Source organism: Gobius niger (genome assembly GCF_951799975.1).
Source record: "Gobius niger genome assembly, chromosome: 20".
Taxonomy (NCBI): Eukaryota; Metazoa; Chordata; class Actinopteri; order Gobiiformes; family Gobiidae; genus Gobius; species Gobius niger.
In genome coordinates this window covers 27649039-27674014 of record NC_136871.1, presented here as the reverse complement: position 1 = coordinate 27674014, position 24976 = coordinate 27649039, and the positions used below count along the sequence as shown (strand labels likewise).

General features: G+C 41.6%; 3 protein-coding genes across 4 annotated transcripts; 1 reads left to right on the top strand and 2 right to left on the bottom strand.

The window, feature by feature from the left end:
* Positions 1-566: 566 nt before the first annotated feature.
* Positions 567-12025, bottom strand: usp4 (ubiquitin specific peptidase 4 (proto-oncogene)). The gene is made up of 22 exons (XM_079578885.1): positions 11853-12025; positions 10689-10816; positions 10468-10598; positions 10268-10394; positions 10043-10188; positions 9662-9723; positions 9333-9524; positions 9165-9282; positions 8855-9028; positions 8598-8756; positions 7043-7267; positions 6838-6921; positions 6669-6763; positions 6397-6579; positions 5246-5475; positions 4224-4442; positions 3988-4058; positions 3784-3899; positions 3542-3691; positions 2257-2360; positions 2013-2101; positions 567-1028 (listed from the first exon to the last, which is right to left on the bottom strand). Exons 1-22 carry the CDS (start codon positions 11999-12001, stop codon positions 903-905), a joined length of 3078 nt encoding a protein of 1025 aa, XP_079435011.1. The 5' UTR covers positions 12002-12025; the 3' UTR covers positions 567-902.
* A 1187-nt stretch (positions 12026-13212) lies between these two features.
* On the bottom strand, positions 13213-16775 carry emc3 (ER membrane protein complex subunit 3). Its single transcript, XM_079579018.1, has 9 exons — positions 16559-16775; positions 16138-16304; positions 15995-16052; positions 15808-15901; positions 15576-15680; positions 15418-15499; positions 15256-15335; positions 14096-14178; positions 13213-13703 (listed from the first exon to the last, which is right to left on the bottom strand). Exons 2-9 carry the CDS (start codon positions 16290-16292, stop codon positions 13575-13577), a joined length of 786 nt encoding a protein of 261 aa, XP_079435144.1. The 5' UTR covers positions 16293-16304; positions 16559-16775; the 3' UTR covers positions 13213-13574.
* A 396-nt stretch (positions 16776-17171) lies between these two features.
* Positions 17172-24628, top strand: LOC306979754 (RNA-binding protein 5-like). Of its 2 annotated transcripts, none has more exons than XM_079578869.1 (24): positions 17172-17252; positions 17447-17487; positions 17761-17920; positions 18009-18152; positions 19013-19082; positions 19391-19464; positions 19992-20075; positions 20154-20244; positions 20392-20552; positions 20638-20735; positions 21271-21358; positions 21451-21513; positions 21593-21650; positions 21736-21824; positions 21949-22036; positions 22235-22332; positions 22524-22703; positions 22772-22912; positions 22995-23069; positions 23150-23317; positions 23406-23480; positions 23667-23770; positions 23925-24054; positions 24331-24628. In XM_079578869.1, exons 2-24 carry the CDS (start codon positions 17471-17473, stop codon positions 24454-24456), a joined length of 2382 nt encoding a protein of 793 aa, XP_079434995.1. In that variant the 5' UTR covers positions 17172-17252; positions 17447-17470; the 3' UTR covers positions 24457-24628. The 2 variants fall into 2 exon arrangements, with proteins under 2 accessions (XP_079434995.1, XP_079434994.1); XM_079578868.1 differs by having other exon boundaries at positions 22232-22332.
* The last annotated feature ends 348 nt before the right edge of the window (positions 24629-24976 follow it).

Here is a 24976-nt window from a genome sequence, read left to right as displayed (position 1 = left end):
GTCATGGTGAGGATATCCAATGTAGAAACCGAGCACACACAATAAGGAAGAAGCTCGGGACTGAAACGACCCTGAAAATTCCATTCGGGCTGTCAAAGTCGACTAAGGACAAGGTTTTTTTTTACCCCTTGGGCAGAGTATGTGATGTATCGAAAACATCACATATTTACATCGTTATTATGGGCTAATCTAGGCATTAATGCTAATGGTCTGTTCATAAATATTGTGGATAGCTTTGGTAGTAACATTTGGCTTTTTTTTTTAATATCTAAATGACTATGCACTTGTGAATATAGATATTTTATTTAAGTGTGTCCAGAAAGTAATGAGGATTCCTATGCCATTTCTATCATTATTTATTTTTATTCTATCGTTTGGAAGAATTTCTCCACTGGACATTATTTTCTTCTAAGTGTTCGAAGTTGTGTCAATAAAAAGAAAAATGGAAAAAAAAAAAAGTTCACAATCATACGGATTTCTTTTTAAGAGACAAATCATTATTCCAAGAAAAAAAAAAAAAAGAAATGCTACGTAGCTGTTGCCATGATTTTTGGGAACCCACATTTCACAGATGATCTTTCTAACTGCAGTAAATTGTGTCAAAACAAAACGAAACAAAAGAAAAACACATTGCTTTCTGGACACACCACCAGAAAAGACTTATTAAACTTGAAAGTTGAAATCAGCAAACCCACTATTGCAATACAAAAGTCTTTTGGGTCACTCTTGCAAAAGCGCCAGCAAAATGAGACCAAACCAAATATGGGAAAGGTGGATTTAATAATGCAAAGTCTATCATGTCCATTGACGTCACTATAGTAGCTTTAGAGAGTGCGTACAAGTGTCTATTTGCCGTTATATTATCAGTGCGAACGCGTCCCCGACTTTCAGGAGCGGTTAAATTAGTTTGTGTCCATGTTGTCGTCCGTTGATTCCGCAGAGGCGCCCCCTAGCGATGCGGAGGGCTGCGGTTTGGGCGAGTCTTCCTCGTCTCTACGCTGATAGAAGAGCACGTAGGCCGCTTTTGTCTGCAGAGAGAAGGGATGGGAATAGCGTTACAAAACACAGGAAAGGCCATGTCATTTGATGCTCATGGGGAGTTGTAGAAACCTTTTGTGCCCAGTTGAACATGATAACTTTGATGTGGTTCAACTTACAGCCAAGTGTAGTATACAGTAAGTAAGTTGTGTGTTTTTAAGTGACAAAGCTTAATAATTAGTGCACAAATTCCCTCCATTCCCCATTCTAGGTAAAGTAGGCAATGCTATTTTGGCTCAGGAACGGGAAGCAACTCCAGCAGTAACCAAAACAAAGAGTTAACTGAGTTAACTGAGATGATAACTAATGTGTGCATATTGTACTCTGAGGAATACTATAATAAATAATAAAGTTTTATTGTCTTTATTGTACATATTGTTACTGTTTTTGTACAGCACTTTGGTCGACTATGGTTATTTTTAAATGTGCTTTATAAATAAAATTGACATGGACTAAAGAGAAATGTGTTTTTAGTATTGGTTATGGTGTAACATTTGTCCCCCATAGCGCTTTAGTGAAATGTCTTCCTCATTGCAGTGCAGCAAAGCTTACATGCTCCGGTCCACCTTAAAGGAAAACCTTCTCGTGCTACCTTAAAAAAAACTTCAACCTGTCAGCTGGACTGAATGATGCAGCATCTGAAGAGAATGAAGTGGACTTAAACATTTTTTGGCCGCTCTGAACCCAAAGCAAATTCGGCACAAGAGTGCGCCGCTGATGGCATGATGTGATCATCGAAGACGCTGTCCCACCAGTAAAAAAAATCCGTTGTCCATCGTTTTAAAGAGCGTTTAAAGTGTTTTTTTATTAGCTTGTGTTCCTAAATTTCAGAGTTAGGAGCACAAGCGCTACCAAGAAAAAAAGATAATTTCGAGCCCTGTTAAGTTTTCTCAATATGGTTATTCTATTAACTGTCAAAAGTTATGATCAGGGTTCTAGTTAACAGTGTTGTTTATTGAAGAGTCAAATCTCACCACAATCTGGTCCTCTGTGGCAGAAGAAACGCTGCTGTCATCAAAGTAATACCACTTTCCATCCATTTTATTCTTGCCGTACGCCGTGTCTGTTTGAGAGAACCATACACCAGGCATCAACACGAGTTAGAACAAAGAGAATGAACAAAACCCAGAGGGAAATATGGGATTTTCATTATGGCTTCTTAGCATCTGAAAAAGTTGGTTGCTAATTAGAAAAAAAATAAACATTGGTGTGACTTACAATGCCCCCCTCCCATGCCGCCATAGTGGTTGGAGACCGCGATGAGGTCATAAATGTAGGGTCCAGCTTTAGGGTCACAGACAAACTCCGACATGTTCAAATCCCTGAGAGAGGAAAGAGCATTAATTACGTTCAGTATAAATATTCACTTCCTGAATCAAGAGGCTAATTCCTCATGTCAGGGATCATCAAAACAATGTTATTTTTGGTCCACTTCTGCTTTCAGGAGGCCAAGTTCCTCTAAAGTGTGACGTTCACATGCAAACAGCAGTCTGTGTTAGTTTTTATTCTAAACTGCTGCTCGTGATTACAGATGTGGGGGATAAAAGGAACGAACATTACACTTTCAGTTGAGGAATCCTTTAGCTTATTTCCTCATTTAAATCTATTGTACCTTTTAAAGTCAAATTACACATTTCAAGTAAAATTTCTGATAATTTTTGTAACACCCCAACATTTATTTTTTTGAATTCTAAATTTATAACCAGATTTGGTATATTACTGCAACTCGACCCAACCAAATTCTGTATCTAATATTTCTATAGTTTTGCAACCGCCATTAAAAAGAAAAGAATGTGGGGAAAGTAGAGGTGGGAACCTTTGGACCTCATTTACATTTGCTTTCATGAATTGTACCCCTTTTTCTTAAATAAAAAGTGAATAAATGATCCCTGACTTAGTCACTGACAGCTCAGTAGACCCATTTTCAGTGAGTATTTAATTCCAAGTCTATATTATTTATAATGATCAAAACTATCATTAAAAGTATTGTGTGTGACAGTGTTTGGTCCAAGTGCTGCCCCCTACTGTTCTGACTCAATTCTTGATCACTCTTGGCCTCTATGGACTGAAAACTGGAGCACTGCTCCCTCATTAATATGCATGATGTCAGTCATTTATATGCATGACGGCATCAATAGTATCGATAACAGAATCAAAAGTATCGGTATTGCATCGTCACGCAAAATATATTGTACAGTCGATATAGAAAGCAGGCAATAAATTTACTTTTTAGAAAAACATTTAAAGATAGTAAGATTGCAAAATGACGAGAGAAAGCTTCCTCCTCCTGATTGGACCCAACAGGTCAGTTCATCGTTTATTTGAATTTGTAAAACATTTAAACTTATAGACTATCACTTTTATGCTTTGGACAATAATTTTTGAAAAGTGGTAGGAAAAAAGACATAAGCATTGTCATTATTTGTAAAGAAATTTAGAAATAATGTTTATTAAACTACTTTTTTCCTTTTTTCCCCATAGCAAAGTTTTGACATGTCCTCACCTGATGGGAAAGTCCACCACAGTGTCCAGCTTGTCCCTCCAGCAGCGGTTATAGGAGAAGCGCTTCAGATGAACCACAAGGAGCCGGGGCAGCGACCACAGGTCAAACTTCTTTGTGGCCTGTTGGTGCTTCTTACACGTGGGACAATACCTAGATTTCCCACATATTTAGACCCGTTGAAGTTGTGCTTAAAACAATCACTTGGACATGTGCTTCTTCTGAACAATTTATTTTTCAATTACCAAGGGTCGTGTTCCCCCAGCGTCTCCATAGTGGTGAAGAGCTCGATGCATTCCTTGAGTGCCACGGTGGCCTTCTTCTTCTGTGGCTGGAGCATGCTCTCGTGCTTCTCATAGGCCTGTGAGCAAATATTTACACAGTGATCAAGCTTTAGCGTGCTCTGTCGTCACCAAAACAAACCATGACCAGGAGGATTCGTCTCTGACCTCAGCTTCCTGCTCATCGTAGCACTGCTTTTTAGATTCAGTGTCCCAGTCTATTGCCACCGTGGAATGTGCTGCGAGAGAATACAAATGAGAAAATAAGTGTGAAATATTCTGAACAGATTGTCGAGAGTGGAGTGAGAAAGGAGGACACCTCAAGGTTAGTTTTTATCCAGGTTTTTTGGGTTGTATTTCCTTCCATCTATGGGAAAAAGCCTTTCTGCAGCTCTCAGACTTACGGTTGAGCTTGAGGATGTTCCCGTCACAGGGCAGCGGGCTGATGTTGGCGGTCCCGTACGAGTTGACGACACTGAACGTGAAGAGTTTGGCTGGTGAAGAGTTCGGTTTGTCTGATTTCGTCCCGTTCTCCAGGTCGGACGCTTCCTCCTCCTCCCCCTCTCCAGACTCCCAGGTCTCCGGCTCTGGGCTCTGCTGGTGGTCCATGGCCTCCTCCTCACCTGGGACCAAGAAAAGGTGACGGAGAAGATGTTAACAGACAGTAGAGCTGCAGGATCTTTTACTTAACAAAATTGAAGTACGACATAAAAAAAATATATATCCGTAGACTAGGGTTGGGTAATGAACTTAAAGACTCTATAGTTAAAGTAATTCCCAACTTTTCTTCCACATTAGTAATGCATCAGTTCTTCACAGGGATGAGTTTATGAGCACTTTTCACAACTTTCAGGGTCACTTTGTTCAGCATCACTGTGACAATTTACCTGCAGATTTTTGGGGATTGTTATTGGCCGTAGCCGATATTTTTCCAAATGTCTGGTCTATAATCCTGTGTATGGGGGCATAGGGCTAATTTATTCAGGAAATTCATGTTTAGTAGGTTCTTCAGAAGGAGCTTGTTTGTAATGACAAAATCTGCAGATTCTCACTCAAAGCCACCCTTCCTCCTTTTGCTGCGCAGCTGTTTCAATAAAGAGAGATTCTATGAAAAAGTAAAAATGATGAACTCTTGTCTTGCTATACTATATAATGATGTAAAAATGCAAGATAATGTAACTGCACAACTTGCTGCACAATATTGAAGTAACTTGTAATATGCGATACAGCGGTGTGATACTGCAATAATATTATTCTTTTTACAAAATTTTAAGTTCTGTTTGTTTTTGCAGTTTACAGAAAATGTGTAAATCTCAGTCAGATGACGGCTTTAGTGATGTCGCGGTTCATAATGGTGTCATGCGATACGGATATTGCATCACCTAATATTATCATATTTTTTTGCGATATATTGTGAACCCCTCACCGTCACAAATGCCGTTGGTCTCGGGGCCAGGGGCCGAGTGGCTGCTGCCGTTGGTGGAGGTGGAGCTGGCGCTGGCACTGCAGGAGGCTCCGTCCGAGACGGGAGAGCTCAGACCGGGGTTCGCGGCGGACGAGGACGACTCCGCCGCCTCACTGCAGCTGGACACTGTGGCTGAGGCTGAGGCTGAGGCTCTGCTCTCACTGGGACACTGCACAGGCTTCACATACCGCCTGCAAGACACGTTCAACAATACATCATCAATAACACGCAGATATTACGGGTTTTGTCATACAAAAGTCTCAAATATACAATATAGAATAAAATCCCAAGTATTAATTGCAATGAATTTACTATTTTGTAAACAGGTTGGTACGATTGAAAAGGGAAATGCCTTTAATCTTTTTACCGAGTGCATTTTCTCCAGGTCAGCTTTACCCAAATCTAAAAGGTAGATATCAGCCAGATATAACTGGAACTTAAGGCCTATAGGTCAGTGTAACGCCTCATTTGAAAGCTCAGACCAACAAAACTGATCTTTTTCCTTGCGTGTTTGTTGTGCTGTAGTCACTTTGACTTTTCTTTTTCGTCCCATTTAGTCACTTTTTCATCATCCCATTTTAGTCCCATTTTTTGTCACTTTTTCATCCCATTTAGTCACTTTTTCATCCCATTTAGTCACTTTTTCATCCCATTTAGTCACTTTTTCATCCCATTTTTGTCACTTTTTCATCCCATTTTTGTCACTTTTTCATCCCATTTTTGTCACTTTTTCATCCCATTTTAGTCACTTTTTCATCTCATTTTAGTCACTTTTTCATCACATTTTAGTCACTTTTTCATCTCATTTTAGTCACTTTTTCATCCCATTTTTGTCACTTTTTCATCTCATTTTAGTCACTTTTTCATCTCATTTTAGTCACTTTTTCATCACATTTTAGTCACTTTTTCATAACATTTTAGTCACTTTACTTTATTTTTTGGTCACTTTTTTGTTGTGTTGTCATCCTCGCTTTCGTCTTATTTTTGTCGCTATTATGTCGCCTGTTTTTCAAAGAAGCTTTTAGATTTAGCCAAACTGGAGAAAATGTGCTTGGTTCAGACTGTGGGGGTCGACGGGGGTTAAGAGGTAAACTAATTGTGTGTGCACCAACCCGATCCTGTCCAAGATCTTTTCATAGAGGGCGTCTGCGCTGAGGTTCTGCCGGGGCACAGTGAGGAGCAGAGGCTGTCCGAACAGCATGGTGCTGGAAGAGCCGCCCGACTGCTTGGAGTGACGCTCTCTGAAGTACACAGGCAGGTTCATCCTCTCGCTGTCCTCCTCCAGCACCTCATACCTGGAAGAGACACCATGATTTACCCCAAACAAAGAAGATTCCATGAGCCCAATTCATCCTTTTTCATTCCAACCTTCAGTATTACTTACACAAAGATGTCATCTTTCTCCATTATTTGGTTGAGACCATCGTCCCGTCTGTAAATTTTATGGAACCTATGATTGTAAACGTCCGCCACCACCATCTGCGAAGACAGGAAATGATGACGCAATGGTCAACTGTGACAAAGCTCAACTGTAACAAAATGACACTCCTCACATTTTCAGGAAGGATACCACAGAGTTTGGACAAGGCGCTGCACAGGTCTGCCACTGTTCCCAGCTTGGGGACTATCACGCGGAACTGAAATAAAGAATTATAGTCATTTGGTTAGTTCAAAGAAGAGCTGCACAGTTTAACACCATCCAGACCATTAAATGCAATGATTGTCCAGAACTATTAAGCATTTGAGGTTTGGACTCACCTGCGTGGGCTTGGACTGGGGGTCAGACCGAACCAGGAAGATCTCCATGGTGCGGTCCTTCTTCATTGGCAGAGGCAGCGTGAGGTAGCAGAAGGGGTCAAAGGTAACTGACACCTTGGAGCACTCGGGACACACTAGAGTGGACTTAAACAACCCGTGGAAAATATCTACAATAATGGAGTCGTTCCGCAACCGGTGGTTTGTCCAGGCTTCCTTAGCGACAATCTGTTAGAGGAGAAATGAATTTTAGAAACCACACACACGACAACTTTAAAAAACTATTTAGAGCCGGGGTGCCAAACTAATTTTGGGTTGCAGGCTGAAATTCAGCTCCCACGGCGGGTCGCGGGGCCGCATATAATTGAGATTTTTTTTTCCAATTAATGAATAACAATAAGCTGTGATTTGGTCAAAGCCCCAACTTAACTGTAGCTTCATTAATAACAATGGCTTACACTTGTATTGCACTTCACAAGCCTGTGTCACAAGTTCCTCAAAGTGCTACATAGTCGTCATTATTCATTCACTTCACACTCGGTGGTGGTAAGCTGTTATTGAAGCCACAGTCGCCCTGGGGCAGACCAGACCATTTATCACGTGGCTATATAATAGGCGGACTCCGGCGCTGCAGGCGGCTGCAGGCGGCTGCAGGCGGCTGCAGGCGGCTGCAGGCGGCTGCAGGCGGCTGCAGGCGGCTGCAGGCGGCTGCAGGCGGCTGCAGGCGGCTGCAGGCACACGCGGCCTGATGCTCCCGCGAGAGCAAGGTGCCTGGAGCGCCTTAGCCCGCCTAGCTCATCTTAAACACACCTAATGTATTGTTCACATCCTGAGCCCTTATTATGTGAGTGCCCTCTGCCGGACACGTGTGGAACTCTTTCCTTTTTTTTTTTTTTTTTTACATGTAATGCCCCCTAGTGGCTAGAATGAGCATTCTGGTTATTCTTTAAAAAAAATCATAAGTCTGCTCAGGAATGGGCTAGAGAGACTTATTTTTTTTATTATTTTTTTACACACTCTGGAATTGCCTACAGGGCAGGGCCGTATGTTTGACACCCCTGATTTAGAGTAAACGTTTGAACAAAGATTTAACCTCTTAACCAAACAAAAAAGCAACAAAAAGCAACAACAAATAACAGAAACGTAGCAAAAAATTGACACAAGCGTAACAAAAAAGTGACAAAAGCGAAACATAAACATGCCATAAAAGCAACAAAAAAGTTTTAGATATATGATGGGTCTTAACTTTCAAATCAGGCATTACACTGGCCTGTAGGCTGTAAACTCTACAGTCAAGAAGTTTTTAGATTTGGGTAAAACAGGAGGAAATGTTAAAAGATTATACACACTGGGTTTCTTGACCTTGTCGCAACACCCTGACAAATTTTGTTTTTTATGCTTTTTGCTGCCATCTTGTGTTAACTTACTTTGAGAGTTGACACAAGTATTGATCCAGATTTAAAACAAACAACAGAAAATGCTGAATGAACGATGTTTACACATTGCTGAGAACAAGAGGAAAGCACTGACATGAACATATTTGAATATCATTTCAGACCTCATCGGGGCGTCCCTCTGCGTCTCTCAGGGCCAGGTAGGGCTTCTTCTTGACTCGGTTTAGATCTTCATGCAGCCCATCCAGAAGAAACGCCAGCAGCTCCTGGGAGTCCTGCTGCTGGTAACCTGAAAACTGGGGGGCAAATCGGCCAACCTGCGTCTGGAGCGACACATGCAAATGATATAATTATGATATATGTTAAAATAGTAAAACACGAACAAATGAGTCCTTAACTGCTGTACTTAATAACGACTTACTTTGAAGGTGCGTGGGGCGACATAACTGCTCCGACTAAGCCACATCTGCTTTACTAAATCAGCATAAGCCTCTGCAATCTCGCCCCTCATTCCAAGGGGGTTCTCCCGGTTAATCTCAGCCTCGTACTGGTCATTCAGGAAGTAATCTGTGAGTGGGGAGGCGTTACTCAGGCACTAAAAAAAAACAGGTAAAAAAGGAAAGACAGAACTTTAAAATATAGTTGTACATATACATAGTGTACATATAATCCCAAGTCTACCCAAGGAACAAGGTTATAAGCCCTGGGTACTTTATCTTTTTCATATTTACCTGCAGTGCTGAGTTCATAAAGCACGTATTACCCAGATTACTGAGCCCACAGAGCCCCGGCTGGGACTGGGACTCCCTGTAGTTATAAGAGGAGCTATAAGAACTGTAACCTCCCATTCTGTTGAAAAAAAAGCGGTGCACTTATGAGATTTTGCTTACTCCACACACACAGGGCAATAAATCCTAAGGTAATAATGGTAATAAAAGTCCTGCCTGTTGCCAGAGGAGGCGCTATTGTTGAGGGTGTATCCAGTGCTACAGCTGCTGTCTCCATTGGTTACTGTGGAGGAGATGCTGGCAGAAGAGTTGGAGGAGAGCTTTGGAGAGGTAGTGAAATTCCTGGATGCAGATGTACTTGATCTGGTAATTTAAACAAAAAACAAAAAAAAACAAGCATTAAGTTTATCCTTTATGGTTCAGGTTTTTACTTTTTTTTCTTGGCTGATCCCCAATTTAACAGTTATGTAAACAGAAAATGTATTTTAAAAGCTAAGTACTTGGGATGTGATGCTTGTCTTGGCCATGTTCCATCTTCATTCTTGCGCTCAATTACAAGAACCTGAAAAGGTAATCATAATTTTAAAAAGTACACGTGAACTCAAGTTGAAGTTGACTCATGAAAATAAATTCAATGTGGTCCAATATATTTTGCCATGAAAAGTCTTTTTGTTGAGACATGTAATATTTGCAAAAAGGTCAAACTACAGTAGTCGTGAGTAGTACTACACTAGTCAGGGTTGTGTGAGAGTACACTGATGTAATAATTATGCAACATTTGAATAAACTGTGAAAATTTAACAATGATTTTAACGTGAGACAGAACAAAAATCCCATAATATCTTGAAGCTCACACAGTCGCCATGGTTCAGGCGGCTCACCTGCCCCTGGAAGAGCCCAGCATCCTGTACAGTGCTGTCAGGCTTGTTCAGCTGCTCGTACGTGTTACTCATGTATTTGTTCCACAGCCGCGTCTCCTTCTCTGAAGGGATATTAAACAGCGTCCTCATCTCCTTCTCTATAGTGTCTGCGAACAACAAGTCACGTTAGAATGTTTATTTCTCTAATGCCTTTTATGAAATGCATACATACAGTTTCATGCTCACCAATAGTATCAGCTTTACTGAAATGACGTGTAACTACATTGTCCATATTGTCATTTTCACACAAATTTAATTCCAGCAGATACACTTCCACTTTGCAATGCTTGACAAACATGCCGTGTTCAACGACCTGACCACAGAGAAGAATAAATGAGTCAGTGATATCACTTTATTTTAGCCAAGATAAAGTTTTGTTGCGTTACCTTTCTAACAATCGGTGTCTGGCCCTCGAGGCAGCCGTACCAGTTGACCAGTTTGTTCCAGGCATCAGTGGGAACAAGCACATAGTCTAGCTCATCTATAAGGTGCTCCTTCAGGGCCTGAGTATTCTGGTCTGAAATAAAGTGGTTTTAGGTTTGGACTTAGTAACAGCTTAATTCAATTCCAACATGACTTTACTGTGTTAAACTGTTCAATGTCTTACCAGAGAATAACCCAGAGTTATCAATAGGTCCCGGGTAGAGGCTCTTATCTCCAACATTGTACATATCCCAGCTGTCAAAGCCCACATATTTCTTCCACTGCTTGAACCACCGGCTGTCAATAAGATACCTAAAGAAACAATTATAAAACAGAAATTACATAGATACACTTTCCCCTTTGTTCACACTTTACTTCGAAATGCAAAGGACAGAGAAACCTCCACAGCCAACACTAGTTTCCAAAACAAATCCCATATATAGTTACAGCAAACTAGCCCAACTTAATCCGATCCCAAAGAGAGTCTTATTTAGTTAATGAGCTTTGTTTCAAAGAATGACACACGTTACATTCGTGTAATTAAGGAAAAACAACTGTACAGCAATGTGATCAGTAAGTTAGCGCAAAACATAAGCCCGTGTATCTATTATTTAGAGGAGTTAGGGAGAGGTCGCTGCAGCACAAGCTAATGTTATTGTTGACTTGCTAACTCTTCCCTTCATCTCGTGATCTAAACTCACGTCAAAAAGGCCCATCTGCACTTACTTTGCAACACGGACAGCTTTGGGAGACTGTAAACTGCCTTTGCTTTCACAATGACAGGGCTTAGTTTGCGATTTGTGAGACTAGCAGTTATGTCAGCCAACCCCGGTGACTTGACAATCAACATGCTATTCAGCTAGTTCCAAGTGAAAGTAACGTTATTCCGAGCGTGTCCGTTTCCACTGAAGTTCACGGGTTTGTAAGAAACCGGTTTGACTTTCAGGATCCCACTGGGCCTGTTCTATCAATCAAGTATCAACCAGTCTGTGCCAGCTAACTTGTCATAATGAAGAAGGCCTCGCAAATACTGCATATAAAACAGTGGAACTTCAACGGAACCAGGTTAACAGTTGAGTGTAACGTCTGGCTCAGACGTTGAGATGAGTATCGGTTCAGTTAAAACAACAAGCGATCCCTTTACACCAGAAACGAAAGTAAACTGCACAGCGACTAGCCTGCTATCCACTGATACATTAGCTTGCCAACTATCAGTAGCACAACATCCCCCGATGCCAATGTAAAGCTACAGTTAGCACGCTAGCATTTCCTGTTTGATACTACTTAGCTGTGCGGCTAATGCTAATTTGAAACACTGAGCTGGACGTTAGCCTTTGATCTCACGTACCACTCGTCGCCTTTCCTCAGGGTCGTCTTTATTAGTGATCCGATAGATTGTTTTTGGTTTTCAGTTGAAGGCGTCGGGATTTGAGCGGCCACCGGCTCCGTGTCAGACTCAGCGGCGCTGCCCGCCTCAGGTCCGCCTCCCTCGGCCATCGTGCAGCGAATGTGCCGGTGCCGGGAGCGCGCACAGGAAATAGACGACACGCCGAGCTCTGTGGCGGAGACGCGCACCGCAGCACTACGGTAGAGTGGTGAGGAGGAGTTGCAATTCACAATATTTACATGCTCTAGTGCAGTCAATATTTACATGTTCAAGTCTAGTCTAAAGGAACTTTTGCGACGACTCCAAACTGACGCACACTGGTGTACTGTTGCGCGTGCTGCCCTGACCCTGCCCTATTATTACAGTGAAGTCTATGCAATAACCCGTAGATTAAAAAGGGGGTTGCACGACATCTAGTGGTGATACATCTTAGTACACAAATTAAACTTGAACTACACTCCTGTGATTCGCGTTACTGGAAAGATAATGGTGTCAGGAAGGAGATCAAACCTGCAAATAACAGCTTTCTCATGGGATTGGTTTGAACGCCATCGCTGCAGTTGATTTCCATTGCATGACTTTTTCCAGCTGTGGGTGCTATTATATATTGAGGGCTTTTCACCCTTCAAATGATAGAATATTTAGAATTTGTAAATGCTGTGGCAACGGTTCTCATTTTATTCCTTTGGATCCTTGGAAAGGGTCCTGGTAGGAACTGGGTATGAGGAGATGGTAGAGCGGGTTGTCTCGGGTTGTCTCATGATCGCAAGGTCGGGGGTTCGAATCCCGCCTCCTGAAGGGGCACATTGTAGTTGTGTCCTGGGGCAAGACACTTCACCCTCACTTCACCCTCCTTGCCTCCAGTGTCTGCGTACACCGGTATATGAAAGAGTGTGAATGGGTGAGTGGATCCTTGCTGCAAAGCGCTTTGAGTGCCTAATGTAGGTGGCGAAGCACTAAGTTGAGACCATTTACCATTTGCCATAAGGAAATAGTTAAAAAGGGTGGCTCGAAGGTAGAGGATATAGATCACCACAAAGCATTTACACACATAAGTAGAAAGAAAACACTTAATTTGCATAGTCCATAGTCACATATGAACGCTGAAATGTGTGAGTATTTCCAGTTACATGGTTTTATTGATAGAATAAAAAAAATCTTAAAAATGTTTCTATGCAATCAAAAAAAAAGAAAGTCACATTTAAAAAAAAAAAAAACTACATTTTTTTTTTTTTACAAAGCCCAATCTACAGTGAAGTTTCACATAAACGCTTTAGTCATTTTAAATTAGCAAAAAATGCAGTCTTGTTAAATATGGTTGTCTTTTATTGTATCCAAGATTGTAATATAGAATGACAAATGGCTTGTAACAATAGGAAAACAGAAGCGCTAGATCACTTCACATTCTGTTGCAACTGCAAACTAATATTAATGCATATTAATAAGCAAAAGCCCACAAAGAGCTGCCTAGTCTTTAAGATAAAGCAGTACATTATGGGGCACTACCGTAAAACCAGTGTTTTTAATCAATGAAAAATATAAAAGGAATGAAAAGTCTCATGTGAAATGGGCGTGGACTAATCAAAGGAATGTAAACTTTGCATAACGTTGGGAGTTCAGGCCCATTTCTGTTTTTACCAAAAGCAAATCTCTGCAACAAAGAGAACTGAAGGCTTCAGATGTTTAGAAGATGCCGGTGGGTAACTCTTTGCTGAACATGTCATTGAAGTCCAGCTCACGGCTCATGAGGTCATCCTCGACACTCTCCAGTGCCCACTGGTGGTCTGTCAGCTCCAGTGCCTCCCACTCAGCCTGGAAATTAACAACCAAAGATATTTATTTAATGAGTGTGGTAAGTAAATATGACAAGAATTATATTCAAGGCAGTGGTTCTCAACATTTTCAGACATGACCCCCCCAGTAGAACAACTACGGGTGCTAGCAACCTAGGAGCTATTTCTCTCATTTGATACGGTGACCCCCTAAATCATCTAGAGATCCCCAGGTAGAGGAGCACTGTTTAGTGGAGCAGTCAGAAAACACACACAGTCTTAGTTACAGTGACTTAAATTCACACATTACAGAGAGAATGTGTGAATGCAAATAACTTTCCTTATTTTACAACTATATTTTTTCATTATTGCTTTAATACCAGTAGGGGACATGGAGCATTAACTAATAAATAACATTTTACTACTTCTTACCTTGAATGCTTTATTTGTATCTGCAGGCATGGCCATTGCTGCACCGCTCATTTGTTCCTGCATGATCCTTGACTGGTCAGCACCTGTTGAAATAAAAATAATAAATTTGTTAACCAAATATTTTGTTTTTGTCTTCAGCACTTTACTTTAGCAACCAATCTCAGTTTGCACCCTCACAAAAACTACTTTCATGTCCCCTTTCGCAGCATCCACACATCTTCAGTCCCCTGACCAGCCAATAAGTTGTAATTAGTAGTCGACCGATATATTGGGCTGATATTTGGGTATTTTACAATATCGGCCGATAAAAGGGGGGAAGGGAATGTTATTTGTATAGCGCTTGTTATATGACACAAGTCACACCCAAAGTGCTTCACACATGAAAGGGAGGGGGTTCATTCACTCCATGCTGATGGTGTTTCCCCTGGGGTAGGCTGACAGAAGCGAGGCTGCTCACATCTGCGCCAACGGTCCCTCCGACCACCACCAACCACTCACACATAGGCATTGGGTGAAGTGTCATGCCCAAGGACACAACGACAGTCTGCACCTGCAGGAGCCGGAATTCGAACCCCCGACCTTCCGATCATGATACGACCCGCTCTAGCATCTGCGCCACTGTCGCCCCCAAAAACCACCAGGAGACGGTGTTTTTCCTTCTTTCTTCAATACGTTCTGCATCTTGCATTCTGTGGCTGAACTTTTGAAACTTCAGTGGACACATGCGCTGACCGGAGCGGGACCAGCAGATACACAGACTGATGCTAAAAAGTTGAGGAGGCATTTGTGCAGGGCTATTCTATTTGTGACCTGGAAGTACAGTGGGTTCAAGAGGTATTCATACCAGTCTCCCAACCGAAAGTGATAAAGACTTCCCGTTTTTTGCATTGGAAAAAGCGCAGTCAGAGCTTTAAGATGGCCCATGTCTGAGACCTCAGGGGAGCTGAGAAACATCACAGTGAAAATCGGTCACAGGTTTGTTCACCTCGGATCGTATTTTCTATATTTTATACTTTTACTATAATAATTTTGGAATAAATTGGTCAATACAAATCCCCCCAGATCGGCATCAGCCTTAGAAAGACCCATATCGGTCGACCTCTAGTTGTAATAGCTTAGTTATTGCATTGTTGAAATAAAACAGCTCCACTTATACATACCATTGTCTTGTCCAAGGATTAAAGAGTACATGCTTCTTAGTCCAAAAACATTAAGGAAGTACCATGATGCAGAGCTTACCCTTTGAACACAAAAAAATATTTAGGTTAAGGAGTCACTCAAAAGCGATGTCTGATGTTGTACATGTAATATTAATAAGTTACCAGGAAGCATCCAAAGAGAGCAACTCTATTCCCTGTTGCAGCATTGGCTTAAAGCGCAGTGTCAGGGGGAAGGGGACCTTTGCTGTCAGGAAATAAACACAATTAAACAACTGAACTTTGCATTTAAACTCAGTGTTGATCAGTAACAAGACACTTACTCGTTACAAATCCAGAAAAGGTCCAATTTATCCATCCTCCAATGAGAATCATGGGAAGTACATTGGTCACGTTTCCTTTCATCATATCAGTCAACATACTGGGATCTGAAGGACATTAAACATCAGGCTATTTAATATAAAATATAATATATATATATATATATATATATATTACAAGTCGCACAAATACACAAAAAAAATCATAATATGCACAGAACAGAGCACAGGTTACCCGTCATGGGAGATGGTGGAACAACTTTTCTTTTAGTCTTTTTAAAGAATCCATCTTCTTGATTATTGAAATAGAACTTTCTCATCAAAAACGACTGTAAAAAAAAAAAAAAAAAAAAAATTCAAAAACAATTTCTATTTATTTGATCACTGTTAGGACACCACAGCATTTGTATATAATAATATACCTGTTTAGGGATGTATTTTCCATTTTCTCTTAGAATTCTGCTGCGGATTAGTACCTGGCTGAATTTGGGAAAGACACACAGAAATATAGATAATTATTTTTCTTATTCTTATTATGTTGCCCACCTAAACCTTTGACACAAACCTGTCAGACACTTGCTCCAGTGTGAGCTTCTTGTCACTTTGAAGGAGAATCGAGACATAATGCCGAATGACTCCGACCAGAAATGTGATGAAGACAATGGGCAGCACCACCCAGAGCCTGATGTTAGAATCAAGCAGCAACTCTGGTTCAGCCATAGAGATCACAGGCTAAAAAAGACACAAAAATATAAATATAAAAAAAGACAAAATGGTCAGGGATCAGGTTAAGCAGGCATGTGGGGTTGTCATTGAGCTAGTCAGCCATAAAGATAACATTTACATATCTAAATACTTGACATTCCAATAGACACAAGAAACAACACATTAACCACGATTTAAGTTAACCAAATAAATCTTAATCGTCCACAGAAATGGCACACCTATAATATTAAATACAATAGCTAGCATTAGCAACATGCTACCTTTTTCCTGGTCGGTCACTGTCGGGGGGATGGTGAGCCGTGATGCAATAACCAGCTGTTTTTAGACGTCTAAACCATATACACGTAGTAAAATTGCAATGATTTTCTTTTAGCTGCCATAGGTTGCTGTATCTTCGGAATAAAAAGACCACATTCAGTCAATGAAGCAGGTAGTTGCATCGGCAGATTCGTAGTCACATCGCTCTCGAAAAATGCATTAGTGCCCCCCGGTGGCCATGGGGAGAAGTGTTTTCTGTAAATAAACAATTCGTAATTTACAGTCCAGGAATTTTCCTCACTTGGGCTAAAGTATCGATAATAGACTGTAGTTAATGCCACAAAACATGCTTCTAAAAACACAGATTCCGTTTTTTGTTTTGTTTTTTTTCCATTCTGGGCACTTTGCTTTTGTATAATCTATGGTTGATTTGCATTTTAGATCAATGAAAAAAAAAAAAATACTAAGTGCAGATAAATATAATTGTAATGCTAGTGCGTGCATCACAAGGCGCCACGTCCCTTTTGTCAGTTTACCTCTAGATGGCGCATTACTTGTTTGTGCACGTTACATTCAAGAAGAAGAAGAAGAAGACGCTTTTCCTGTGACCGAGCGGAAGTAGTAGCGCACGGAGAAACCGCTTTCCGAAACAAATCGGGCCGAGCGATTTTCTTTGCGAATAATTTATGCACAATTGTAAGTAGCATGTAGTCAGATTATGCATGTTTACACCGTGCGTCATTTGTATAGAGTTATATAAATGACAGTCGATGCTGGCTTTATTTGCGCAGGGCCTAACATATCATGACCTAGAAAGCGACAGTCGGCACGCCCTTGTTTTTAACTGCAACGCATTTGTCAACCTTTAATCTCTTTTAATTTACCTGTAGATAGTCGAGAGTCCAAGTCACATAATGGGAGGTGATAAAAGGTATGTATCTACCATTATTTTCATTGGATTATGGGTGTATTAAGGTTAGATTGTTGAAAATTGTACAGTTCTCATTCCTTTACTAATCACTGGGGAGGTTGCTTTATTTGTATGGGTTTAACGTCCCACAAACACGATGTTTTAACCTCATCCTTAAGTTAAAGAAGAAATAAAAGTTGGATCCCCTTTGATGCACTCCAGTCATGGCACAATTAACAACTAAGTGGTTGTGTTGTTGTTTGTGTATTAATTGTGATCTTTATTGCTTTACAGACTTGGTCGTAGTGAACGCAGCGGGAGGTACTGCTCGGACGGACACAGGGACGATGATGACTGGCACGACAGAAGGAGCCGAGATGAGGATCGAGATTATGAGGATCGTCGGTGGAGTGATGACAGGCACAGGGATAGGTTTGATGACCACAGTCCAGAGGTAAAACGACTACTAAAGAATTGTATGGATGCTCCTATTTGAAACCATGGGGTGTTTATTTGATTTTTTTTGCTGCTTCACCTGACAGAGGGGACGAAAGCGACGCCACAGTAACGATTCGGATGATGAGTATGATTGCGACTACCCAGACCAGGATGGGAGAATGGAGCCAGAGGAAGAAAGCAAAACCATAATGCTCCGGGGTCTTTCTCTCCACGTCACTGAGGATGATGTATGCTCTTTCGTTCCCACAGGCTAGAGAGCACAGCAGGCTTTTGAGACATGAATTAAAGGAATAGGCCTTAGTTTTTCCATACGGAGATATGTTTTTACTTGAGCGCACAAACATGTTGTTAACATTTAGTCTCTTCCAGCATATTCCTATGGAGCCAAACGGGGGTGAAGTTAGAAGTGACCAAGCTCTTCCACGTTTTCCCTTTTTGAATACGGTTGCGTTAGTAGTTACACCATCCAAGTAGTTGTGGTGAATAGATCTGGGCTCATTCTACACATTTGGACATTGCTGTAACATGTAGGGGGAGGAAAATACTTCGTTTTAACATTTTTAAACTCTGTATAGTCCCTTTAAGCTTAGACGGGTTGATATGTAGCTGTCTGGTCTTCACACATGCCTTCAGTCACAGCACAGACGGCATTAGCATTTAGCCTCTCCTCTTCTATAGCTCCAAACAAGGTGAAGATAGAAGCTACCAAGCTCTTTCACGTTTTCCTAATATAAGTGTTGCACTATAAAGTATAATTAGTAGTAGTAGTAGTTCGGAATCCGCACAGTAAAGTGAAGATATTACTCCAAGGATGTCGAACTACTCTTGGAATGAACTTGGCTAAGCTCAGGTAAGAACATATCTCAGTATGCAAAAATGGTGGCCTATTCCTTCTAAGTCTAGCGACATCACCAACCACACCAGTAAATAGAGCACTAAATGCACTTGCACAAAAAGGATATAGAAAATTGATATAATCCATGAGTTTATTCCACATTTCAAAGCATGTTTTGGCTTGTTTTTAGACTACTACTTCTATGTGCAGTCACTTGCATGTCAACCAAATGAATGTGCTCGACTTTTGCAGATTCGCACTGCACTCGAGCAGCTGCCTGGACCACAACCAGTGGACATCCGTCTGATGAAGAAACGAACAGGTAAATATTATCGGGCTCATAGGAGTAATCTGTCCCGTCCGCACTCTTGCCTCTAACTTCACAATAACTAAGAAAGCCCTGTTCATCAACCATCAGTGGACCGCGCACATTTGGTTTGTTGGTACGGAGAGGTAACCTTGATATCATTGCTTTTTATATACACAGAAGACAGCACAGCCCCCCACCTTCCCTTTCGTTTGATTCAAGCTACTTCCCTGCCACTGTACAAAGCCCATTGTGAGTTTACTTGTTGCACCAAGGCATTCTCACTAACACGCCTCCCGTCTATATCTGAATGCTGTCTCTAGGTATAAGCCGAGGTTTCGCCTTCGTGGAGTTTTATCACTTGCAAGATTCAACTCGATGGATGGAGACCAATCAGGTTGCCTCAACAATCACCAAGTTTAGACTTTGTTCTTGGCGATTAACAGATTAAATTTAGTGATTTGCCATAAGACATTGCTGCACAAAATGTTATCCATTTGATAATCAGGGTGATGTGTGGAATTATGCTACTCTCTGCTTTGTAACATTATACATGGGTAGTCCCTGGAAAGCCAAACTATTTACCACAATAGACAGTACACTTTCCCCTTTACACAGAGAAGGCTTCACACTTGCTCCAGCTCAGTCACTCGGACACGCACATCTCATCTCCATGTAAAATCCGAAGACTGGAGTGAGACACAGATGAGCTGGCAGCACTCCGGTCCCAAACACTGATTTATTTTTGAATAGATCTTTGGCACATACCAGCTTACCCCTCTCTGAAGCGCTCTCTTCACTTCTGTCCCCCTCTGACCCTTAAAGAGAGTCTAGCCACTCTTTCCTGTTCCGGCTGTGCTCACTCATGCGGTGGGGCACTGTATTCAGCTGAACAGAAATAATGTATGCGTTTGGATTCTGCAGAACAAGTTGGCGATCCAAGGGAAAAGCATTGCTGTGCACTATAGCAACAGGAGACAGAAAGCCGAGAACTGGCTTTGCAGTTCAGTAAGTGCATCACGTCTAGCTTTGGATACGCATTTAGTTCTTCAGGAATATATAACGTTTTTTATGTTATGTTTGCAGTGTGGTCTTTATAATTTCCGGAAAAGGCAGAAGTGCTTCAGATGTGGCTCCGCTCAAGCAGGAGACTTGAGCCAGTGGAACAACGGAGATAGTGAGTTTCACTATTCTGTGTATAGTTTGCTCCCGATTGTGAAAATTCTGTGAAATTTAACAATAAGCCATTGTCAGTTAAAAATGTATTATGCACTGCTTTTTCAACTTTTCTACAGCCACTTACTTACTATCACTTTGTTCATAGCCATCATTTTGAGGAACATTGCCCCTCTCTCCACTGTCGACGCTGTAGTGAGCCTCCTGGCCCCGTTCGTCAACCTCAACGCTGGCAACATCCGCCTCATCAAAGACAAACAGACGGGACAGAACCGCGGCTTTGCCTTTGTGCAGCTGTCTTCTCCTCTGGTACAGTGTGATCACGTTATCATCAAACTTACAGTATGGGTGCACATTTGGTGAACTGGTCTTTTATGTTTTTGGCCTTTTACAGGAGGCGTCACAGCTGCTCACCATGCTCCAGGGCCTGCAGCCTCCTCTGAAACTGGACGGGAAAACCATTGGTGTGGACTACGCCAAAAGTGCCAGAAAGTGAGTGAGCAAATTTCAAGTATCTTTTATAGGGATGCACCGATCCAATACTGGTATCGTATATTGGAGCCGATAACGGAAAACATACGATATTGGGTATGGCTTACGAATATCTGATACTGAACCGATGCAAGTTTTGGCTCTCACCGCTTTAAAAACACAACTTTCACCAACTAAATCTAAGTGAATATGGGCATGGTGATGCATTTTGAAGCATTAAACCTGGAGAATTCAGTGGCTGAGTTCAGGTTTGACCTCAGCAAATGTATTTTTTGCTAGCTGCGCATAGCATGCTAATGCTAGTGGCTAATGCTAATGCTAACGAGAACTAATCAAGGCTGCAAAATCAAGTGTCAGTAAAGCTGTATCAGTAAAGCTGTATCAGTGCATCTCTATGTCTGTTTGTATCATTCCCTTCTCAAAGTCATACTGTACCTCACTTAATCGCCTAGAAGATGATTGCATTGGGAATGACTAGGACCGTATACAAGGCCGTGATAGTAGAGTCGGATTAATTGGGCTTTTTTACTTCCAGGGACTCTGCTCTGGCCGATGGGATCAGGGCCAATGCTCTCTCTGTTGCCAGCACTGCCATTGCTGCTGCTCAGTGGTCCTCCAGTCAGGTCAGAAGTCGACTTCACACTGTACTTGTGCCACAACTCGTGTCAATCATGTGTTTCAAGTCACCATGTAAAAAAAACGTTTTGTTTTGTAGTTGAAGCAAGCAGCAGCTGCAAATTCAGCCTTTTTGACGGCTCCAGAAACCTATGCCCAACAGGTAATAAATAAAAACGGTGCCAATATTTGTGGAAGAACATGTGAGAAATTTGGTGGCAAACATTAAGTATTTCCCACAGGGGCAGAGTTATCAGATGACTGAAGGATTGGCTCCTGTGGGGGATGGTTTGCTCGGAGGTACAGCAGGGTCTATGTATATAAAAGGTATCCTGTTTAAGGCTTTAATGAATGTTTTGACATGTTTTTATGCTTGTGTTTGTAGCTGCTCCAGGATTGATGCCTCCAGGTGTGGTCCTCCCACAGGCTGCTCAGGTCTATCAGCCCGTCATGATGCCTCAGCCTCCCATGCAGGTAAATCAGAGCAATAATACTACAATAATGCCAGTATGCTTGATGGAGAGCTGGGTGTTCAATGCAGACAGAGGAACATGATGATGTACTTCAGTTTAACATTCTTCCTTCTACTTGTTCACAGCCGTTAGTAAGTCCTGCTGATGCTGCGCTCGCTGCTTCGCTGCCGGTGTCTTCAAATCCAGCAACAACACTCTTGGCAAACGCATCAGGTAACAGAAATGACTGGTGTCACACACACTTCAGAATTTTAATAGTAAAACATTTGTTTTTGGAGGGAAAGTACTGTGAGTATAAACAATGAAAATGCTAATTTGCAAATCTATCATCATCTAAATGAGAATCAGTTTATTGCCGTCCTTGTGGTTCTGACTTTGAGAATATGCTGAAACACTCTTCCTTCTCAGGAGCTGCAGCAGTCCCAGACACCTCTTCTTATCAGTACGATGAATCTTCCGGTTATTACTACAACTCTCATAGTGGCCTCTACTACGATCCCAACAGCCAGGTACGTGCTGTTAAACTGATGATAAAGTGACAGTGAATTGGCATTGTTATTTTAAAAGGTTGGGGGGAAGCAGCGATGTGAATATTTTCATTAAGAAAGTATAATAATATCACCAAAAAATGCCAAATCTTATATTTTTTAATAGACTTTCCTGACATATTTTAACTCTTGTTTTGTTTTTTACCCCACAGTACTACTACAACTCAGAAACGCAGCAGTATTTGTACTGGGACAATGAGAAGCAAAGCTACGTCCCGGCTCCTGGTTCAGAGTTGAGTACAGAGGAGACGTCCACTGTCTCCGCAAACTCCTCAACTACTAAAGAGCCTAAAGAGAAGAAGGACAAGCCCAAAAGCAAATCCGCACAACAGGTGTTCTTCTCTACGCCACTCTTTGTCTTCTATACTGTATCCGCGCTAACATGTCTATTGTGTGGCAGATTGCGAAGGACATGGAGCGTTGGGCCAAAACCTTAAACAAGCAGAAAGAAAACAACAAGAACAGTTCCGGAGCACTGAGAGACGAGGAGCGGAGAGAGAGTGCATCTGCTGATGCCGGTTTCTACCTGTTTGAGAAGAAGGTAAAGTGCACTCTATATTAAATTTGTGCCTTTTTATATCAATGTGTGATGCAGAAAAATATGTAATGTATTTGTAATCCAGCAAATGGGAGGAATTGATATGCCACCAACTACACCTGAACCTCTTATGAACCAAGAGCAGGAGACCTCCGACAGGGTTTGTTTTTCATTTTCTTGATATATACATTATATTGTTGTTATAAATGGTGCTCACATTTCGCTTAACCTTTCACTCAGGGAGGTCTGGTGGCGCCCTACAGTGGGGACAGCGATCCAGAGGAAGTCAGTGCCGACGATGACTCTAAAATCACAGACTGGTCAAAGATGGTGTGTCTTTTGTGCCGGAGACAGTTTCCGACGAAGGAAGGGTTACTGAGGCACCAGCAGCTCTCCGACCTCCACAAGGTGAAGCCACACACGGCAGGAGACCGCTCTGCCATCTGCTACCTGCCCGTGCAGAATATATGAATGTAATGTGTTTTTCATTTTCCAGCAAAATTTGGAAATTCATAGAAGAGCCAAGCTCTCGGAGGCGGAGCTGGAGGAGCTGGAGAGGAAAGAGGCCGAGGTAACGGGGACATTTTGAGCTCAGTGGAGATGGTGTGACAAAATATTCTCACTGCAACAGCAAAACCCAAATCAATCATGTCTGTTATGATTCCTTGGTAGAAGCACTGAAACTGATGCTGTTAAGAAACATAATTTGATTGGTGAATGTCCAAGCCGTACTAAATTTGTGCATTGTTGTGTACAGCTTAAATACAGAGACCGAGCCGCTGAGAGGAGAGAGAAGTACGGAGTCCCTGAACCGCCGGCACCAAAGAAGAAATTCAAAAAGCATCCTCCGCCAACGTCAGTGTGAGTGGAAACGTTTATTGTCAATGTCTTTTTGTTATAGTTATTATTTGCTCAATCTAGGCTAGATTGGGAAAAAAACTGACTTGGGTTAATCCCCCGTCTTTAAACATACTTAAGGTTTACAACTATTGATGAACTTCCCTTTTCACCACAGAAATTACGAACAGCCCACTAAAGACGGAATAACCAGCGACAACATTGGGAACAAGATGTTGCAGGCCATGGGCTGGCAGGAGGGCAAAGGCCTGGGGCGCCACCAACAAGGAATCACCACCCCCATCGCTGTAAGCAGACCCGTTAAAGCTTCTTATTTCAGATATATTTCATCGCTGTAAAAAGGGGATTTTATGTGGCTAAAACAAGGAATATGCTTTTTATTTCCCCCGATGCCTTAAAGATTTGAGCAAAGTTAATATTTTTCAGTCATTGCAAAATACATTTGGCTCTTGGAAGTTAATATAAAGTAGTGCAATAAAAACAAATGTTAATATTAATGATCATAATTCATACGCCATTTCTAGTGGTGTGATTTTAAGTTTGTTTTTATTTTCTCCGAACAGGCTGCACTGCGGACAAAAGGCACTGGTTTGGGCATAAAAGGATCTGCGTATGAACTGTCTGCCTCTGACACGTACAAGGATGCCGTTCGTAAAGCCATGTTTGCTCGGTACACTGACCTTGAGTGAAGGAGACGAACTGCATCGTGACTCATGTGAAGGGGCCAAATCCTATTTTTACTGTGAAGATCCTGTATTTCTAACTTGTAAATAGATGACATTTTATGAGTTTTACGTTGTTTTGTGCATAACAATATTTGTCAGAGCTCAACATTGTGAATATTAAACTTTGGGCATATCAGTGTTGGTGTGTGGGTTGAATTTATCCTGTCCACTTTGTTGTGACCCACATTTTGCGACTTATTTTGTAACATTTACTCGTTACGCACTCAATTTCCTATTTCCTGGAGCCAATGGTGAACCCGCTTCACCTGTTTTTGTTCACTGAACAAACAATGGTTTGGGAATACACTGCATGTGAGCTGAATATATAAATCAGATCTAAGAAGATATTTTTGCAGAACCATTCTCAGAATGTTAGTTGTTTATAAGAAAGACTTTTCATGCATTGGTTCATGTTACCTGCATTGGACTAAATTCGGTCTAAACTGGTTGTAAAACCAGAAAAAACGCACTTAATCCGAATAAT

Excerpts from the sequence above, each read along its gene's own strand:
- usp4 (XM_079578885.1), bottom strand. The coding sequence starts at position 12,001 with ATGGCCGAGGGAGGCGGACCTGAGGCGGGCAGCGCCGCTGAGTCTGAC. Across the intron at positions 7,268-8,597 it reads CAGAGGGACGCCCCGATGAG|ATTGTCGCTAAGGAAGCCTG; the intron begins GTCTGAAATGAT and ends CTCCTCTAACAG. Across the intron at positions 6,922-7,042 it reads CCCAGTCCAAGCCCACGCAG|TTCCGCGTGATAGTCCCCAA; the intron begins GTGAGTCCAAAC and ends TCTTTATTTCAG.
- emc3 (XM_079579018.1), bottom strand. The coding sequence starts at position 16,292 with ATGGCTGAACCAGAGTTGCTGCTTGATTCTAACATCAGGCTCTGGGTG. Across the intron at positions 15,681-15,807 it reads TCCACCATCTCCCATGACGG|ATCCCAGTATGTTGACTGAT; the intron begins GTAACCTGTGCT and ends AATGTCCTTCAG. Across the intron at positions 15,500-15,575 it reads CTTTTCTGGATTTGTAACGA|CAAAGGTCCCCTTCCCCCTG; the intron begins GTAAGTGTCTTG and ends ATTTCCTGACAG.
- LOC306979754 (XM_079578868.1), top strand. Across the intron at positions 17,921-18,008 it reads TTGATGACCACAGTCCAGAG|AGGGGACGAAAGCGACGCCA; the intron begins GTAAAACGACTA and ends TTCACCTGACAG. Across the intron at positions 20,736-21,270 it reads TACGCCAAAAGTGCCAGAAA|GGACTCTGCTCTGGCCGATG; the intron begins GTGAGTGAGCAA and ends TTTTACTTCCAG.